The sequence below is a fragment of the Lethenteron reissneri genome, chromosome 65 (genome assembly GCF_015708825.2).
Source record: "Lethenteron reissneri isolate LAM-NWPU_2019-01 chromosome 65, ASM1570882v1, whole genome shotgun sequence".
NCBI lineage: Eukaryota > Metazoa > Chordata > Hyperoartia > Petromyzontiformes > Petromyzontidae > Lethenteron > Lethenteron reissneri.
The window spans coordinates 4,836,856-4,857,312 of NC_083843.1; the positions used below are offsets into that span (position 1 = coordinate 4,836,856).

Consider the following 20,457-nt stretch of genomic DNA (forward strand, 5'->3'; position numbering starts at 1 on the left):
TGGCATCTTGACTTAAAGCGTTTGTGATAGCAGGAATTAATATTCTTTGGGTCTTTCGGTAAAGTCACGTAGATTTTTTTTTCTCCCCACCTGAAGAAGACCGCTTGTGTTGCGATCGAAACGTCGTGGATTTTTGCTTTTAATTTAGATTTTTTTTTCTATCTACTTGACTTTACCGAAAGAACCAAGTTAATGTTCCTTCTCCGTCGGGCTCAACCTATACGGGTTTTGCCGAATGGGGGTGGAGTTCCCTGTGTCTATATTGTGATGCAACAGCGACGTTCGGCCAATGTCATATTTACTTTTACTAAAAACAGTCGGAAAATTAACTGAGAAGCGCACGTAGCGTGGACCGCTGTGAATGAGACAAGCGCTGCGGAAGGCAAGGGGCGTCTCGGGCCTCCCCTCGCCGATGTGCAGCGAAGCTTATCACTAAACATGGAACCCCTTGACTACCTCTCCTCCAGTGGGCATTCATTCCTAAGGGCATTCATGAAGCAGAGGTGCAAACGGGTTTTGATTCCTTACCCGTACCCGTACCCGGCCGCACCGGGGTCGCAAATGGGTACCCGTACGGGTAGGGAACGGGTACCCGTACCCGGCCGGGTACGGGTACCCGTTCGCTACCCGTACCCATACCCTACCCGAAATGAGTGACAAACGGTTACTCACCAGTGACTCACGGCCTACCCGTACCCGACCTCACCAGGGTCGCAAACAGCTAACCCGATACCCGGCTACCCGTACCCGGCCGCGTACGGGTAGCCGGGTATCGGGTAAGGTACGGGTATCGGGTACCCGGTTGCAACCTCTGTCATGAGGGCATTTAGACACCCCCCACCTCTGTCATGAGGGCATTTAGACACCCCCACCCCCTACCTTTTTTCCCTTCTCCTACAGGGATATCAGAGCGAGGGAATACACCAAGAGTTTGTAGAGTATATTTAAACAGTGGTGTCAAACCCCTTTCATATCCTCTGTGTGTACCTGAATCGTCTTGTTAATGATAAAATACTTTTGGGAAGAAAAAAAATCAGTTCTCGTGATGTCGCAGCGATCGGAAGACGGAACGTCTCCATGAGCAGGCTGAACCACGAAAGCTGCACAGCCTGTTGCCGTACAGCAGCACCCGACCCAGATGACGATTGACTGGCTCCGTTTTAATAATAATATTAATAATTAAAATGTGTAATGCACATTCGATTCTAGGATCTCAAAGCGCAATTCATGGAAATCAGGAAACAAAAGCAGAACCAGGGAAACTGACCAAACTAAAGAGGGAAGGCCACTTTAAAGAGATGGGTTTTCAAAGCAGATTTAAATATATCTACCGACTCCGAATTCCTCGTTTCAAGTGGCAAGGCGTTCCATATCTTGTGGATCGCACGCTAACAAAATCACCAATCACCAAAAGAGCACAACCCGAGACCTGGGAGTGCTGAGCAGTTGGAGATCGGAAGATCTTAGGGACCTTGATGGAATGTATAAATGCATTAGTTCATGCGGACGGTGGCATCAAAAGATGAATTATTCAGAGGTTGGTGGTGTCACTGAACTTGAGTGCACAATTTGTGCGAGAGTTCCGAGCTCACTCAAAGGGGGCAACAGCGACATCATCAGTTTGGAGCCTCGTCTTTACCTGGTGGGTCTGCGGCAACATCGCGTGCCGTGGACCCAAATCAATGGGTTAGTATCATGGCACTTTTTTGCCGGTACCAAAGTGTAGTGTCAGTGAGTCGGAGACGAGGTTTGTGGAGGCACCTTATTTATTGAACACACACGTTCTCATCTGCACACACTCTACAGTCGTTAGCCTATACACACCACTAGCCGTCTAACACCAATGACGCTGACGGAGACAGCAAACAACTATCTAGCAGCGCAATATCATGCGAAGACGTCAGCGACGATGGCGACGAGACGACAGCAACGACCAAACGATCCAATCCCAGAACCGGCAGCCTCGAGCTCCCACTCTCAGCCTCTTTTATGCTCCCATCGCGGCCTGGCTCCGCCCTGGCCGCGCCTCCCTTCTCGAACCCACCAGCAAGTTCATGGGGCTTCCAGATGGGACCCTCCATGGCGCTTGCCCCAGTTCCTCCGCCCTGCCGACACACACACCGTGTATATGCTGACCGGCGTGTGTACTGTTTGTCCACCACAGTTGCTGCTGCTGGTCATCGGCCAAGTGCTATTACACTACATCACCCCGCACACCCCACTTGTTAAAAAAAACAGCCATCCCGGATGACATACAGCAACTGCAACTGGGTGGACAGGCAGAGCAACCCAAAGCCGAGGAATATCCATAAAAAACATAAATACAGTCGCGACCCTCCCCCCGAACAGACAAACATGAAATAGATACCTATTACAAGGGATTAAGTTTGCATTAACGACACGTATTTGTGGTCAACAAAGCATACATTATCAGAGCGAGTCTATGGGCAGTGTGAGTCCATGGGCAGGGCGAGTCTATGGCGAGGGTGAATTAATGGGCAGTGTTGAGTCTATGTTGAGTGTGAGTCGATGGGCAGTGTGAGCCTATAGGCAGGGTGAGTCTATGGACAGGGTGAATCTATGTGGAGTCACTGTACTTGTCACTGTATGGCGCCGGGCTTGCGAAGTCACGGCCGGTAACGGCCGTGACTTGGGGCATGACACTCTGGCTGACCTGTTGTCACTTGGACCGGACGATACTGGGGGGGGGGGGGGGGGCACAGGTGGACAGGGGCCGAGGGGCGGTCACGTGGTTTGGAGGGGCTCTCGGGAGCATTCGAGAAGGAGCTCGAGAAGTCTGGAAGGTGGGCGGGGCTGAGGGCGGAGCCAGCCCCAGCCTGGGAGTATATAACGAGAGCTCCGTGAGGAGCTCGGGGTTCTTCAAGTGTTGGTGATGAAGATCCACGTCGGGGAGAAGAAGCCTCTAGCCACGCGATCCAGGACCCAGCTTGTGGTCCGGACCGGGATAGCGAACCGTGTCTAGTTCTGCCGTAGCGTGGTTAGATGGGCATTCGAGACCCGAGCGTAGTTTGTGTTACTTTACGTGTTGGTGTTAATACATAGTGTTGCTCCCGAGATAACGTCTGCGACTCAGTTGGACTCACTACAGGGTGAGTCTATAGAGAGTGTGAGTCTATGGGCAGGGTGAGTCTATGGGCAGGGTGAGTCTATGGGCATTGTTGAGTCTATGAGCAGTGTTGAGTCTGTGGGAAGTATGAGTTTATAGTGCAATGTTGAGTATAGGGTTTCAATGTTAAGTCTCTGGGCAGTGTTGAGTCTATGGGCAGTGGTGAGTCTATGGGCAGTGGTGTCTATGGGCAGTGTTGAGTCTATGGGCAGTGTTGGGTCTATGGGTTTCAATGTTAAGTCTCTGGGAAGTGTTGAGTCTATGGGCAGTGGTGTGTCTATGGGCAGTGTTGGGTCTATGGGTTTCAATGTTAAGTCTCTGGGAAGTGTTGAGTCTATGGGCAGTGGTGTGTCTATGGGCAGTTTTGAGTCTATGGGCAGTGGTGAGTCTATGGGCAGTGGTGAGTCTATGGGCAGTGGTGAGTCTATGGGCAGTGTTGAGTGTATGGGCAGTGTTGAGTCCGTGGGATGAGGGAAGGAGGGGATGGAGGGAGGGTGTTGAAGGTGTGGGGTTGTGGGTGACAGAGCAGGAAAAACAAGTGTCGGCCGAACTCGGCAACTATTTTTCCTGCAAGCGACTGAATCGCTTCCGAGAATCGCTTCCCCCACACACCGAAAAGGGGGGGGGGGCGGGTGTGGCGGACGTGGTGGCCACCACCCCACCCACCCCGCTCGTGTGGTGCCACAGCCTTCAAAAAGGCACCGCTGCTACTATTCGCTACGAACAGCACGTTGGCCCCGGTGAGTTCAAGTTCATTTATTAGGTATAGCCCTGTGAGCCATTCGGCTCTTGAATCGGGTGCAACCGCAACAAAAAAACAAAACAAAAACATGAACAAAAAACATCTTAAAGTGACTATGTGCAAACAGAAAATCCAAGAAAAGACAGCAAAATATTGCAGAAAAAAATCACCGTACACCAACGCTGTGTGCAAAAATCCCAGTGGGATGCAAGTCAAACAACCAACAACAACCACAAGTGTTGTCTATGGGTGCGAGGCGGTGCTGTGTCGTGTATGTGCGTTGAACTTCTTTCGGCGGAAGGCCAACAACACTGAACACAAAAAAACAAGCAGTTCTAATTAAATGAGTGTACAATCTAGAACCAATCACCCACTCAATCTCTCACTCACCCACCCACTCACCCACCCACTCACACACTCGCCCACTCACTCACCCACTCATACACTCACCCACCGGCTCACCGATTCACCAGCTCACCCACCCACTTGCCCATTCAAGGACAAAGATACCTAGAGTAGTATTTACAGACCGGGGCAAGTTCTGTTAAAAATTAGCACCTATTCAGGCCGGAACGCCACACGAGATGGGTGGACCAGAACCACGCCCGGCCGCCTTTGTCTCCCCGACTGACGAAGTTCACTACACACCGCACTAGGTACTCATTTTAGGCTGAGTCAACCTAGGGGAGGCCCAGGACCGGTTCAAACAATCGTCACAGGTGCTAGTTATCGTGAGCGGGAATCGAACTCGGTTCGCCGGGTTCGCAGCACAGCATTGCGTTAACCGCTGCGCCACCGCTCCCCAGAATACTCACCCGCCCACTCACCCACTCACTGACACTCACTCACGCAATTACTCACTCACCCACCGACTCACCCACTCACGCAATCACTCACTCACTCACTCACCCACGCACACACACCCCACCGACTCACTCAGAGCACTTGCCCTTTGCGAAGTGCGTGAGCTAAACGGGACAGCTTTGTCTTTTGGATGTCACCCCTGGCGTGGATGGGGTGGAGGGGGCGGGGCAGGAATTGGGCGGGGCGCAGCGTGCAGTATTTAAGACTGAATCGACCTAGATAGGGTGCAGACCATTACAGAGGGTGAGGTAGCAAGACCAGGTGAGTGACTGAGTGACTGAGTGGGTGCGTGCGTGGGTGTGTGAATGGGTGTGTGAGTGGGTGTGTGAGTGGGTGCGTGAGTGGGTGAGTAGGTGGGTGAGTGGGTGAGTAGGTGGGTGGGTGAGTGGGTGAGTAGGTGGGTGGGTGAGTGAGTGGGTGAGTGGATGGGTGAGTGGATGGGTGATTGAGCGGGTGGGTGAGTGGGTGTGTGAGTGAGTGGGTGGGTGAGTGAGTGAGTGAGTGGGTGAGTGAGTGGGTGAGTGAGTGAGTGGGTGGGTGGGTGAGCGGATGGGTGGGTGAGCGGGTGGGTGAGTGGGTGAGCGGGTGGGTGAGTGAGTGAGCTGAGTGGGTGAGTGAGTGAGTGGGTGGGTGAGTGGGTGGGTGAGCGGATGGGTGAGCGAGTAGGTGGGTGAGCGGGTGGGTGCGCGGGTGGGTGAGTGAGTGGGTCAGTGAGTGGGTGGGTGGATCATTGTGATGATGGTGATGCCAGTGGTGGTGATGGTTATGATGATAGTAGTGCTGATGGTGCTGCTGATGGTGCTGCTGATGATGGTGCAAATGATCGTGCTGATTAATACGTTGGTGGTAGTGTTTCTGATGATGATGTTGATGGTGCTGCTGCTGCAGGGATGCCCGTTGACAGGATGAGGATGAGGCCCTGGTTGGAGCTGAAACTCAACTCGGGATCCGATCCCTGCCTTTCGTGGATTGACAAAGTGAGCCCCCCCCCCCCCAAAAAAAAAACATGCTTCAAATCGCTTTAAACTATTGTCATTGTAGTGTATATTTAAGGTGGCGCTACACTCTGATGTTGTAGGAAAAAACATTTATTAAAAAGTATATTTAATTAAGTAGAACGTGTTGTCTATATTTATTTAAAGTTGCGTATTTTCTATGTCACGTCACATTTTTCACCCCCCCCCCCCCCATCGTCACACATCGTCACAAATGTCTGACCCCCCCCCCCCCCTAGGTGCGTGGCGTCATTTATGGACGGCCCCTTACCGTGTCTCACCGCGTCTCCCTGTTTCTCACCGTGTCTCCCTGTGTCTCCCGCGTCTCACCGTGTCTCTCCCCTCGGTGTCTCAGGAGAAGGGAATCTTCATGGTGTCTTGGAGGCACGCGTCACGGAGTGGCTGGAACGAGAGCACAGACGCCTCCATCTTCAGGGAGTGGGCGATTCACACTGGTACTGAGGAGACACGAAGGGGGCAGAGACACGGGGGGGGGGGGTGGGGGAGACACGGGGACAGAGACACGGTGACACGGGGAGGAGACATGGGGACAGAGACACGGGGACAAAGACACGGGGGGGGCAGGGAGACGTGGGTTCGATCCCTACCCTGACGATGCCTGCTGCTGTATATTTGGAGTCTGAATCTCTCTGCCCGTGGTAGTCACTGCTTGGATTTTTCTCCCGGCCCTTCCGTTGATTTACCTCCGCATTTAGAATCTATCGCACACATTTAGAGTATTTCGCTGCTGCTATAAATTCCCACGTGATGATGATATCAGCTGCTCGGTTGAGCTGCTATCATCTCTGATGGGCAGGTCGTTTCTGGAAAAAAAAACCCAGCTACACAGCTCAGTGGGGCATTACCTGGTAAAATATAAAAATGTTTAGTTTGGGTCTCGATGAGTACGAGTCTCTGTAGGTCTCTGTGGGTCTCTGTGGTTCTATATGGGTCCTTGGATATTCGTGGTTCTCTATGAGTATAGGTTTCTATGAATCTTTATGGGTCTCTGTGGATCTACGGGTCTCCGAGTCTGTTTTAACACGCGTTTAGAGTATTTGGCTGCTGCTATGAACGTCCACGTGATGATGATGTCAGCTACTCGGTCGAGCTGCGATCATTTGTGATGGCCAAGTAGCTTCTGAATAAGAGCTACGTAATTCTATATTTGAAGTTTTCATGACTGCCAAGGATCCATACTCTTTGGTTCTTTCGGTAAAGTCACGTAGGTGAAAATACAAATAATAATACAAATTATAATAAAAAATAATAGAAATAAAATGTAAATGATAATAAGTAAATGTAGTTATTTTTGTTTTATTCGTGAAAATAACCAAATTTATTTTTTATTGTATTTTATTTTTTCTTATTTAAAAAAAAAATTTTCACCTACATGACTTTACCGAAAGAACCAAAGAGCTACGTAGCTCACTGGGGCCTCACACCTCGTAAAATGCAAAATAGCAGCTCCTTCCGCATTCGGTGAGCGCCGCAGTTCAGGTGAGAAGAGAGCGCGATGACAAATGTCCCCACCCCTCTCTCTATGTTCCACCGTGTCTCTCCCTCACCCTCCCCGCGTCTCCCTCTTTCTCTCTCAGGCAAGTTCCGCGAGGACCACGTCGACCCGAAGACGTGGAAGGCGAACTTCCGCTGCGCTCTGCACTCGCTCTGCGACGTCCGCGAGCGTCGCGACCTGAGCACGCGTCGGGGCGGCCAGGCTGCTCGGGTCTACGTCATGCTCGCTCCACCGACACGTGAGGCCGGGGGGACGCATGGGTGGGGGGCAGACACGGGGGGGGGGGAGACACGGGGGCGAGGTGGGGGGGAGACACGGGGGGAGACACGGGGGGGAGACACGGGGGCGAGGTGGGGGGGAGACACAGGGGGAGACACGGGGGGGAGACACAGGGGGGAGACACGGGGGCGAGGTGGGGGGGAGACACAGGGGGAGACACGGGGGGGAGACACGGGGGCGAGGTGGGGGAAAGATACGGGGGGAGACACGGGGGGGAGACAGGGGGGCGAGGTGGGGGGGAGACACGGGGGGAGACACGGGGGCGAGGTGGGAGGGAGATACGGGGGGAGACACGGTGGGGAGACGGGGGGGGAGACACGGGGAGGAAACATGGAGAGGAGACATGGGGGGAGGACAATGGGATGGGACACGGGGAGGGGAGACACGGAGGGAGACACGGGGAGAGACACGGGGGCGAGGTGGGGGGGAGACACAGGGGGAGACACGGGGGGGAGACACGCGGGCGAGGTGGGGGGGAGACACAGGGGGAGACACGGGGGGGAGACACGGGGGGGAGACACAGGGGCGAGGTGGGGGGGGGAGACACGGGGGGATACACGGGGGCGAGGTGGGGGGGAGACACGGGGAGGGGGCACAGGGGGGAGACACGGGGGCGAGGTGTGGGAGAGACACCGGGGGAGACACGGGGGGGATACACGGGGGCGAGGTGGGGGGGAGACACGGGGAGGGGGCACGGGGGGGAGACACGGGGGCGAGGTGGGGGGGGAGACACGGGGGGAGACACGGGGGAGACCGGGGGGGGGGACACACCGGGGCGAGGTGGGGGGAGATACGGGGGTGAGGTGGGGGGGAGACACGGGGGGGGGGGGAGACGGGGGGGGGAGACACGGGGGCGAGGTGGGAGGGAGAAAACGGGGGGAGACACGGGGGGAGACACGGGGGCGAGGTGGGGGGGAGATACGGGGGGAGACATGGAGGGGAGACACGGGGGAGACATGGGGGGAGACATAGGGGGGAGACACAGGGGCGAGGTGGGGGGGAGACACTGGGGGGAGACACGGGGGCGAGGTGGGGGGGAGACACGGGGGGAGACACGGGGGGGGAGATGGGGGGGGGAAACACGGGGAAGAAACATGGAAAGGAGACATGGGGGGAGGACAAGGGGAGGGGACACGGGGAGGGGAGACAGGGGGGGGGGGGAGACACGGGGAGGAGACTGGGGGGGGGGGGGGATGGGGGGGGACATGGGGGCGGGGGGGAGACACAGTGTGGAGACACGGGGGGAAACATGGAGAGGAGACACGGGGGAGGAGACACGATGAGGAGACACGGGGGGGAGACACGGTGGGGAGACACGGGGGGGAAACGTGGAGAGGAGACACATGGAGGAGACACAGGGGAGGTGACACGGTGAGGAGACACGGGGGGGAGACACGGTGGGGAGACACGGGGGGAAACATGGAGAGGAGACACGTGGAGGGGAGACGAGGGGGGGCAGACACAGGAGGGACACGGGAGGGAGGGAGGCACGGGGGAGGGGGGAGGCACGAGGGAAAGACATGAAGACAAGGGGGAGACATGCGGAGAGAACAAGATGCTAATGTTGATGATTAATCTGTTACAGCCAAGAAGACGAGTAAAATGAAGTACCGGAATAGAAAACGAGAGGTGACTCATCAACATCATCACAGCCATCAACATCATTACCATCAACCTCAACCGCCATCCACCACTAAGTGGCTATCCATTCACCACGGCCCTTGTGCCAGGCTAGGTGCACCTTTAGGCCACACAAATTGAAAAAGGCTCGCTGGTAGGAAAGGCTCCAACTCCTTCTCACAGTGAGCATCAATTACCAGATCAGCACACGTAACATGGTTGACTTAATCGGGAGTAATTCCTTGACCACGCGCGGGTATAGATTAGCCTGCAATTGTATTTGTACCAGATGGAAACTCCTCAGGTACACCCATAGAAAGCTTCTCGAGCCACGTGGTCAAAAATTATGTTAAATAGTGTATAGGCCAGAGGACTTTCCTGTCGCATCCCAAGGTCAACAGGGAATGGCTCTGACTCCCGGCTACGTACATTTACCCTGGCCTGTCCATCATCATGAAGGCCCTTAATGATTGTGAGCAGAGTCAGGGACTCTGAAAGCAAGAACAACAACCCAGAGCCCTGGTCTACTCATGGTACCATAGGCATTGACCATGTCAATTAACCAGAGATTTGGTCCTGTTTAAATTCCTTACATTCTGATGTGGCAGACGGACAGAGAATATGGCGTCTGTGCAGGACCACCATGGCCTGAAACTACATTTTCGGCTCTGAAAGCCTCTCCTCAGCGTGCTTGGTAAGGAGGCGATGTTGAATAACCTTTGCCAGAACCTTTCCCGGCCTCACACTGAGGATGGAGATGCCTCTGTAGTTGTTACAATTTATGCGGTCCCTCTTCATAAAGAGGGGGACCACCAGGGCATCTTTGCAATCCTCAGAAATCACCTCCAATGGTCCAGACAGTTGTAATGATGTAACATAGGGTTATCTGGCAAACGCCACCCTCCCTTAGCAGTTGGCTTGAGATATCATTTCTGCCCGGCACTTTACCTGGTCTCAAGCTCAGGATCACCCTTTATACTTACTCAACAGATGGCACATCAGCACGCCACTCACAGGGAGTGGCTACATCCTCCGATATTTGATTTAAAACCTACAAACCTCTTATTGGTTCTTTTGGTAAAGTCACGTAGAAGGGAAATAATAAAATAATAAAAATAAAACATAATAAAATAATTCTCGCGACGTTTCGGCCACAACGCAAGCAGACACTGTCTTTCCGAGAGACCTGTTCTTCACCTGAGGACGGCTGCTTGCGTTGTGGCCGAAACGTCGTGAGAATTATTTTATTATGTTTTATTATTATTATTTTATTATTTCCCTTCTACGTGACTTTACCGAAAGAACCAAGAAGATGAATCCCTGCAGTGACGAAAGCCTTAAATCGAAACCTACAAACCTGTCCACGAGGGTCGGAGATTATAACGCCGTTCTTTCTCCGAAGAATGTTGATATATGTGGCACTGCAATTTATATCATTGATGGAGTTAAATAGTGAATTGTTATCGCGTGCTAGTGAGGAACATTCCATCTACTCAGCAACCCGTGACCACCACTCATTCTTGCAGCACTGCACGGCTCTCTGAGCCTCTGAGCGAAGGCTGCTGTGAACCTCCTCATTCTCTGATGTGGGATGCTATAGACGGTGGGAGTAGGCCTGGCTCTTTCTTTTGACTCACCAGAACAACTCTTCTGTCAGCTAGTGTCTCGAGGGAGGTCTGAACCACATACCCAATGTAGCCATAGCAGCTGCATGAGCCACACTCGTGAACTTCACCCATTTCCCTCTTGGCATCAGGAGGGGGGGGGACGATGCCAACCCATAGTTGCAAGTGTTGATGAAATTTGCGCAACTTTAATCAGAAGCGAGCTGAGATCCAGGCTACTGTGGGTTTGAATAGGGTCCTAAATTGACACCCACCATCGAAGTGGAAGAATGGTAGGTGTATCTTACAAGTGAAAAGCTGATTACCAGTGGGCAGATCAGCTCCACGGAAGGTCCTTGTGCCATGGACATGGACCCACATTCCCTGTTGTGTGGCTATGTGGTCCAACAAATGTTCTTTCTTGGACCCGGCATGCATCCATGATGTTGTGTGGATGTGGCGATACCAGAATAGCGTCTTGTTAATTACAAGCCCATTGACTTGCACAGACGTCTATCAGCCTCATCCTACTGTTGTTAAATCTTGATTTAAAGCTTTCGTGACTGCAGGAATTCATATTCTTTGGGTCTTTCGGTAAAGCCACGTAAATAGAAAAATAATACAAATATCACGACGTTTTGATCGCAACACAAGCAATCGTCATCAGGTTGAAAAATATAGTGGAAGAGCTGCTGAGGCAGGAAAAAATATAGCAGGGAGAGTTGCTGAAGCAGCATGTTATATAGGTTCGAGATGGGTTTAGCCCAAGGGTAAGGGGGTGGGGCTAGAGATGGAATTTGCATGTAAATGTGAGATCGGAGAGCTACCTCCACGACGACGCAGCTGTGGAGGTGGCCATTGTATTGTGAAGATTAGCATGTCAATGTAAGCGAACCACCGCAATGGTGGCTGTGCTAGTGAGACATCCGGCTCGTTAAAAAACGAGGGACACCGCCAACTCGAGGACAAGTAGCAATGGTGGCTGTGTTAGTGAGACATTTAGCGTGTATGTAACTCAGAGTGTCACAAATAACTGCTAACATCGGCAGGTAGGATGGAAACATCACAGCCAGTTATGACTTAAACTCGTTAATAATATCCTTCCAATGATTGCACAGTTTGTAACCATCTTCTCGGTTGAAATTGTGTCTGTGTTTATATATCTGGATGGCTTCATGAACGAATCTTTGTTGATAGCCAGTGGATTTGCAGAGTACCTTCGTCTTGGAAAAATAAATGTCGTGTGAGCCCACCGCATTTAAACAATGATCAGCCATGGCTGAGGTATTGGTCCTACCGTGTTTCAGATCTGCCTTATGCTCACGATTACGGTCCGAGACATGTCGCTTAGTTTCCCCAATGTAACTACTGCCGCACACACAGCTTAGTTTGTAGACACCGGGATATTGCATGTCAGGGGTCACATCCTTCACAGATGGGATCAGATCACGAATTGTATTTACTGTGTTGAATCGAAGCTGGATCTTGTGTTTGCTCATGATTTTGGAAATATTTTGGTAACCCCTGCTATGTATGGCAAGGTGATGGTTTTGATTGGGTCCTCAGATGGTTCTTTCCCAACGGTTGGGGTGATGGCTTTATGGATTGTGTAGTCCGAATATCCATTCATCTTGAGGGCTTGGTGTACGTGCTCCAGTTCACTGGCTAGGTGGTGATGGTCAGAAATACAATGAGCTCTATGGTGTAGAGTTTTGATGAGGGAATTCTTCTGGGATGGATGGTGGTGGGTGTCACGTTTTAGCTAGGCATCTGTATGGGTGGCTTTCCTGTAGATAGTGTCCCATTGAGCCATCTGGTCTCTTTTCGATTAACACATCCACCTCCATGTAAATTTATGAAAATGGCTGGGTGTATGGAATTGATGTGGTTGAATAATTGGCCCAGCGCTGGTAGGCCTTGTGGCCAGATGACGAATATGTCATATACATATCTCTTCCACAAGGACGTAGGGTGGATGCCTGGATGGCATCTGTCTCTGTTGTTTTTGAGCTGATCTGGCCCATGCCTTCCAAACATTCAGGCTCAGGTGCCTGTGTTATGACTGACTCGGTCATTAAAGTCACCCAAACTCTATCTTGAGAGGCTACTTTAGCCAGCACAAGTGACAGGAGGTCCTAGAAAGCATCTGATTCATCAGCCTTGCCTACATCCCTCCAATAATGTTCGTCTTCTTTGGGGTGGATAAACCAATATCACCACCACCATTCCTCGCCTCTTGTTGGTGTGGAGGCAAGTTCACAGCTTGGGCCTCACAGCTTTCCACACCTCACCTCCACACTCCCACACCCACCTTCATTATTTTGTTCAAAAGCAGAGCCACTCCCTGTTGTTTGGCAGTTTCCTGCCCCCGAGTGGAGAACTGTCCACCACTCATGAGCTAGAATCAGTCCGCCGGACCTCCGGTATTCCACAGAAGTTCAGGCAGAACCGGTCCAGCTCCCGACAAAGGAATAGCAGCCCCTCCTCCTTAGTGAATGTACAGACATTCCACGTGATCACTGGCAGTGGTTTCTGGTTTCTTGAGGAAACCTCGAGGAATTGGGGGTGGGGGGAGGTTTTACCGTCAGCATCATCCACAGAGTGGCAGGGTTTGATCTAAAGGACGGGAAACACCCATTCCCATTGGCCGATTGGAACAGCTGCTGATCGATGATTGGTCGGTTCGCCAAAGCGTCAAGATTGGCTGCTGGGGAATTCACATTGACATTCGTGGGACTTTGGTTTAAACTTCTCCTCATCCCCATGTCTCATCCTCTTCCCTGTGTCTCCTCCTACCCCGTGTAAGTCAGATGCCACAGGAGGAAGATGTGGAGCCAACTCAGCAAGATATCTCTCGCCACTCTCCTCGCCCACACACTCCTCACCACTCCTCTAGCCTGCACACTCAACTATCGCCTCACCACTCCACCCACCCACACATTGCTAAACTCTCTCCTCACCACTCATCTCACGCATGCAATTCTCAACACTCATCTCACCTGCACACTCAACTCTCTCCTCAACACTCCACTCACTCAGACACTCCTCAGCTGTCTCCTCACCACCCCTCTCACCCACGCAATCAACTATCTCCTCACCACTCCTCACACCAACACACTCCACTATCTCCTCACCACCCTACTCACCACTCCTCACACCAACACCCTCCTCACCACTCCGCTCACCACTTCTGTAACTCGGAAACTACTTTTTGCTCTTCTTACCTGGAAAATCCTCATTTCTCGTTATACACGGACACTCCTCACCACGCTCACCAATGGAAGACCCCTCCTCACCACTCTCTCTACTCTCACACTAACCCTCTCTCTCTTCTTGAGAGCCCCGAGCTCCTTACCCCGGCTTCGGCAAGCTTCTGCTCCTCACCAGGTGAGGGTGTGTCGGTGAGTGAGTGGGTGGATGCGTGTGTGAGTGAGTGGGTGGGTGAGTGGGTAGGTGAGTGAGCAGGTAGGTGAGTGAGCAGCTGGGTGGGTGAGGGTGGGTAAGCGGGTGTGTGGGGAAGTGGGTGAGCGAGTGGGTGGGCGAGTTAGTGAGTTGGTGGGCGAGTTAGTGAGTTGGTGGGAGAGTGGGTGAGTGAGCAGATGATTGAGTGAGTTAGTTAGTGGGTGGGTGTGTTGTGGATGGGTTAGTGGATGGGTTAGTGGGTGGGTGAGTGAGTGAGCGAGTGGGCGAGTGAGCAGGTGGGTGGGTAAATGGGTGGGTGAGTTAGTGGGTGGGTGAGTTTGTCGGTAGGCGGGTGAGCACCGCACGGCCAACGTCAGTGGCGATTATTTGAAATCGGTCCCGGGAGCTTCGCCTGGGTCGACTCGGCCTTAAATGGGCAGCTGGAGGCAGTCTGTGTGGACCACGAGCGCTGGGGAGACAAAGGCGGCGGAGCTGACGGCAGTGTGTGCGCAGGTGGGGAGGACTCCGCGCGGAGCGACGCCCTGGGCTTCCGGCTGCAGATCTCAGCCTCGTACACAGGTGGGGGGCACAGGGGGCAGGGGAGGAGGGGGCACGAGGGGAGGGGGGCATGGGGGGGGAGAGGACACGGGGGGGATGGGGGAGATTCATAGTTGGGGGGGGGGCACGGAGGGGAGAGGACATGGGGGGAGAGGACATGGGGGGGATGGGGGAGATTCACAGTTGGGGGGGGCGGGGGGGAGAGGACACGGGGGGAGAGGACATGGGGAGATTCACAGTTGGGGGGGGGGGGACACGGGGAGGGGGTGTATAGAGGGGGGGAGGGCACGGGGGGGGGGGGTGAGGGACCCACAGTCTGGGGGAGGGAGGGGACGTGGCAGGTTCACATGGAAGCGGGGGCATGGGGGGGGGGGGGACCCGCGGCAAGGGGGGACACGGGGGGGGGAGGAGTCACGGTGGGGTGGAGGAGTTTGCGCTCATGGCAGGCGCTGCCGTTGTCTCCAGTTCTGCAGGGGGGAGGAGGGGCAGAACCGGAAGTGGCCTCGGACGATGACGTCATCGAGGTGAGCCCCACGAGGAAGGAGCGACAGTCCGTCCCCTCAACGCTGCACGTGGCCACGGTGTCTTTGTCTTTGTGTGGTCGTGGTCTCTCTCTCTGTCTAGTAAACTATTGCATCTCTCTCTCTCCTCCCGGGTCCTCCGGTTTTCCCATCCACATTTAGAATCGACGTCACACGTTCAGAGTATTTGGCTGCTGCTACACAGTTCCACATTATGAGCCGCTTCGTTGAGCTATCATTTGTGGCGAGGTCGCTTCTGAAAATATCTATATCGTAGCTCAGTGGGCCTTACCTGATAAAGTAAAAAAGAAACATGTAATAGTTTAGTTCAGTTTAACACGTAGCAGGCTTTCGCGACCAATATTATTCATAATCAACGTTTTTGGGTTAGATCGCGTTATTTATAAATGTGTCGTAACCATCCACCACCCGACACGGTCAATCAGCAAAAAAAGTGTCACGTTGACAAAAAGACAAATAGTTCACTACTTTATCCCAGCGGTGTGTTGAAGCGTGAAACCACAACATTTACAATTTTTGAGTACGATGTTTCGCTGGTAATTGCATCCAGCATCATCGGGCAATTTGCCAGAATGGTGAGGCTCTGCTCTTGTTCCCGATCTTAAATAGAGCAGCAGCAGGGTGACGTCATCATTTAACGCATCAGGGGCAAGATTTGAGGGGGAGGGGGGGGGTTATTGTAATTATATACTAGATTAGTAATCAGGCAATTGTTACGATGTGAGTTGTAGATTAGTAATCAGTTGTAATGTGTGTTATTGTAATTATATGCTACGTTAGTAATCAGTTCATTAGTATTTGTTTCCCCTATAAGGAATTGTAATATGTATTATTTAATAATACACTTTCAGTTTAGTTCATACAGCGGATATCGTCGGGGTCGGGAGAGAACCCACGAACTCTGTACTAGGCGAGGTAGTTAACAACTTCTAGCCACCGTGGTGTCTGTGGTGATATTCCGCCCGAAAGTATGCACGGGGCAGGAGAAAGGGAAGGTGGTTGGGCTCACTGCCCGACTCACTTAAGGGGCGACGATCGGGAATGTGTTGGTGTTCCGTGTTCTTTAATTGGCTGAGGAGGTGGGGGTTTTAAGAGTTAAGTTAATATAGGTTAGATGCAAAGCAGCCATTGCTGTTGCAATGGCTGCTTTGGGTACATGGTCCATACCTCTTCAGAAACCCTAGCTATCGGAGGAGGTGTTTTAGCTAGTTGAAACTAAGAGACAGGTCTACTCCCACCGTCTGCCACATCACATGTCCAAGAACGATGAGGCTTACTGCAAGCCTTCGCTCGGAAATTTGGAGAGGCATGCGACACTGCAAGGATGAGTGGTGGCCATGAGTTGCTGAGAAAATTGAAACTGCCTCAGCAGCACTTGATACATCAATGTTTAATACCATCAGAAAAAATTAACTTGCAGCACCACAATTATCAACACCCTTAAGGAAAGAATGGTGATCCGATCCCCAGGAATAGGTTCGCATATTTGCTGAAAATTTATCTGAATTCTGAGCACAAGAGGAACCCCTCGGCTCAAACAACATCATAGGGCAAGGTGTAGGTTGACCCTCCTGGGAAAGTAGCTGCTCCCTGAGTAATTGGCTAAAGTGCCATCTGTTGAGGAAATGTGAAGGGCGATCCAGAGCTTGAAACCAGGTAGAGCACCAGGGAAAGATTAACCTCCCAAGTGAACTGCTGAGGGATGGTGGTGTTTGTGTGCAGACTGCCTTATGTGACATCATAATTACAATGATCGGTCCACAGGAAGGGTTCCAATGGTGTTGAAGGATGCAGTGATGGTCTCCATTCTTTAAAAGAGGGACTGCACAGAATGCAACAACTACCGGGGTATTTTCCTCAGTGTGCCGGGAAAGGCCCTGGCAAGAATTTTTTTATATCGCCTTGCCAGACATGCTGAGAGACTTGCGGAGCCCCAATGTGGTTTAAAACTGAGGCGGTCCTGCACAGACGCCATTTTCTCTCTCCGTATTCTACAGCAGAGGGGTAGGGAATTCCAACAGGACCTACATCTCTACCATCAATAAGCCAGAACTCTGGGTCATTCTTCGTGCTTTTGGAGTCCCAGACCATCTTATTACAATCCTTAATGACCGTCATGATGGTGGGCAGGCTTGGGTAAAGCTACATGGCTGGATGTCAGTGCCATTTTATGTTCACTTTGGTTTTAGACAGAGATGTCCTCTTGCCCCTACATTATTTAACATATTTTTTTAAATTCTAGATTTGAAGCTTTCGTGACTGCAAGTATTCATATTCTTAGATAAAATATAATTTATTTAATTTACTTTTATTAATTTTTTACTTTATTTTTTTACCTACTGTGACTTTACCGAAAACCTAAGAATATATATATTTTTAACCATGTAGAGGGAAGCAGCATTCCATGGAAGTACTGGTGGAATTTACATCTGGTATAGATATAATCAGAGGCTGATCGATGCCCAGGTGTGGTCAAGGGATGGCTCCCTCTTGGTCAGCCATTTGATGTATGCCGATGGTCTGGTGATTGCTGCTCACTCAGAGGAGGAGTTGGAGGCACTCCTGCTGAACTTGGAGCTTGCTACTAAGAGATGGGTTCTTACCATCAGCCCCACAAAAACAAAGCACCTACATGGGTATATTATGACATCAAATGCTCCCCTCCATTAATTCTCCATGGATGATAGGGCAGTTTCGGAGAGAAATGAATGTTTCCGTACCTGGGCAGTGTGCTTATGACCAGTTCCGGTTTGGCAGCCGAGGTCTCACTCTGAATCAGTTGAGCAGCATGAAATGTTCAGCTGCTGCGTAATGCTGTGTGTACACTACCTGGTCTGTCGCTCCACACGAAGTTTTGGGTCTTCACAGCCACAGTTATGCCCTCCCTTCTTAAGCTTAGGCAACGTGGAACCCTTTAAAGGAGCATCTATGCCAGTTTGAAACATTCAGGTTGGCCTGCCTATGATCCATCCTGAGTTTAACCAGACTGGAACTCACAAATCCTTGAAAGATCTGGACACGGTACAATAAGGGAGCTATTCTGGCAAGCAAGGCTGCAATGGATGGGTCATGTAGCCCCGCATACCCAAGCAGCTTCTGTTCGGCCGGATAAATGGGGAAAAACGGGCGCAGCACGGGCTAGAGATGGAGCTGATGTGGTACAGAAGGATGTGGAGCTGAGTAGACTTGCCGATGACCGCTACTAATGAAGTCAAAATCGGCCTCTGTGGAGGAGGTTCGTGAAGGATGCTGCTGGGCAGTGAGGTAGTTGTTCTCCAGCAACAGCGGAGGGCAGAGGAGCAACGCTCACAACAATGAGCGGAGCACCGGGCGGCTAAAACACAGCAAGTTGGCATAGTAGCGGCCACAGGTGATACATCTGTCAGTCATTTCAGTCAGTCAACTCATGGCACCTGCAGGGTCTGTCCCGTGACCTGCAAACGAGCGTTCAACACTTTGCGTGGCCTCAAAGTGCACCTAGCCTGGCACAATCGCCACGGTGACGTCACCGCCGCTTAGTGGTGAAGGGCGGTCGTTATTGTCGTGTATGGCCGTGTTCTCTCCACTACTGGCTGAGTGAGTGACCCTGTGCATGCCATGTTCTATCCGCAGCTGGTCGATCACCTGCGCCAACTCCACGAGACGGCGTGGGAGCCACGACTGGTGCCGTGGTCTGCACCGTACTGAGAGTGATGTACAGAGGGAGAGATGTATATAGACATATACGCGTATATATACTCAGATGTATATTTATATATGTATAGAGATATAGATGTATACATACCGATGCGTATATACAGAAATATCCTGTATACAGATAGATGTATATACAAAGATGTATAAAGATAGACAAAGATGAATTTATGTATGTACATAGAGATATATAGAGATGCATCGTGATATATAATTCCATTCAGAACCTCTCGACACAGAGACATATATATGGAACAATTTCGAGATATACAGTGAGATTTATATATACACACACACGGCTATGTACAGAGATAACTAGAGATGTAGGTAGAGTGTGCGAGAGTCCGAATGGCCAAGTCGCTTGGTGTAGAGCAGGGGTGGACAACCTGTAAAAGACCAAAAGAGCCAAAAATACACCATAAGTTATGCAAAAAGTGTGTGCAAATGTAAGTGTATATATATTGACAGTTTTCTGCACAGCACGGGAGACATTCATTATTCATTGCTACTACTGTGATAGCGCGTTCGACGTTATGTCCCTTTGATAGAGCTACATGCCAGACTCAACACTGCTCAGACTCAACACAGACCCATGGACTCACACTGCACCATAGACTCAACACTGCACCAGAGACTCAACATTGCCCATAGATGCAACACTGCCCATAGACTCAGCACTGAGACCCATAGACTCACACTGCACCATAGACTCAACACTGCTCATAGATGCAACACTGCCCATAGACTCAGCACTGAGACCCATAGACTCACACTGCACCATAGACTCAACACTGCCCATAGATGCAACACTGCCTCATGCAACTTGAGACGCCTGTTGTCCACCGCTTGGTGTAGAGGCTCACGGTTCGAACCCCATGGCTGCCCTGGGTAATACCCCGCGGTGGCTAGGAGATGTTAACTACCTCACCTGGCATACAGGAGGCCGTGGGTTCGATCCCAACCCTGACGCCTTCTGTAAGTTTGGAGTTTGCGACTGTCTCTCGCTCTCCCTTTGGTTGTGTGGCTTCTTCTCCAGGTGCTCCGGTTTTTCCCCGACACGTTTAGAATTGACATTCGTGCATTCCGAGTATTTGGCTGCTACGATAAATCTCCACACGACGATGATATCGGCCACTTGGTTGACCTATCACTTGTGATGGCCAGGGTCGCTTCTGAAAAAGAGCTCCACGGGTCAGTGGGTCATTTCACCTGGTAAAATAAAATAGTTAAATAGTTTAAATACCACAGGTGTACCGAGCCGCACGCATGCACTTAAGATTTAACACAAACTCGAAGATAACTTTGTTCGTAATCACTCGGGGAACACTGGACGTGGTGCTCGTGGCTAAGGCAGAGTTTGTTACTGTCTGCCAATGCCGATCGATGGTGGCGGTTGCTGATGATCAATAAAAATTTGGGAGCACGACTCTTAAACCTTATCTCTCTCGTTACGCACGACAAGACTCGCACAGACGAAGCTCCCCACCCCAGGTACGTTGTGTAAGTGTAATTGGA

The 20,457-nt window shown here is 51.6% G+C and overlaps 1 protein-coding gene and 1 long non-coding RNA gene across 3 annotated transcripts; one reads left to right on the forward strand and one right to left on the reverse strand.

Annotated features, from left to right (window-relative positions):
* Nucleotides 1-1,976: 1,976 nt before the first annotated feature.
* LOC133359633 (uncharacterized) lies at nucleotides 1,977-7,435 on the reverse strand. Its single transcript, XR_009757179.1, has 3 exons — nucleotides 7,297-7,435; nucleotides 6,030-6,186; nucleotides 1,977-2,105 (listed from the first exon to the last, which is right to left on the reverse strand). It is a non-coding gene; the product is annotated as an uncharacterized LOC133359633 (long non-coding RNA).
* LOC133359632 (interferon regulatory factor 1-like) lies at nucleotides 4,975-20,370 on the forward strand. 2 transcript variants are annotated; one of them, XM_061578105.1, is made up of 9 exons: nucleotides 4,975-4,994; nucleotides 5,622-5,710; nucleotides 6,084-6,183; nucleotides 7,327-7,482; nucleotides 9,109-9,152; nucleotides 13,558-14,134; nucleotides 14,663-14,728; nucleotides 15,173-15,231; nucleotides 18,862-20,370. In XM_061578105.1, exons 2-9 carry the CDS (start codon nucleotides 5,624-5,626, stop codon nucleotides 18,934-18,936), a joined length of 1,164 nt encoding a protein of 387 aa, XP_061434089.1. In that variant the 5' UTR covers nucleotides 4,975-4,994; nucleotides 5,622-5,623; the 3' UTR covers nucleotides 18,937-20,370. The 2 variants fall into 2 exon arrangements, with proteins under 2 accessions (XP_061434089.1, XP_061434090.1); XM_061578106.1 differs by lacking the exons at nucleotides 14,663-14,728; nucleotides 15,173-15,231; nucleotides 18,862-20,370 and having other exon boundaries at nucleotides 4,977-4,994; nucleotides 13,554-13,828.
* The last annotated feature ends 87 nt before the right edge of the window (nucleotides 20,371-20,457 follow it).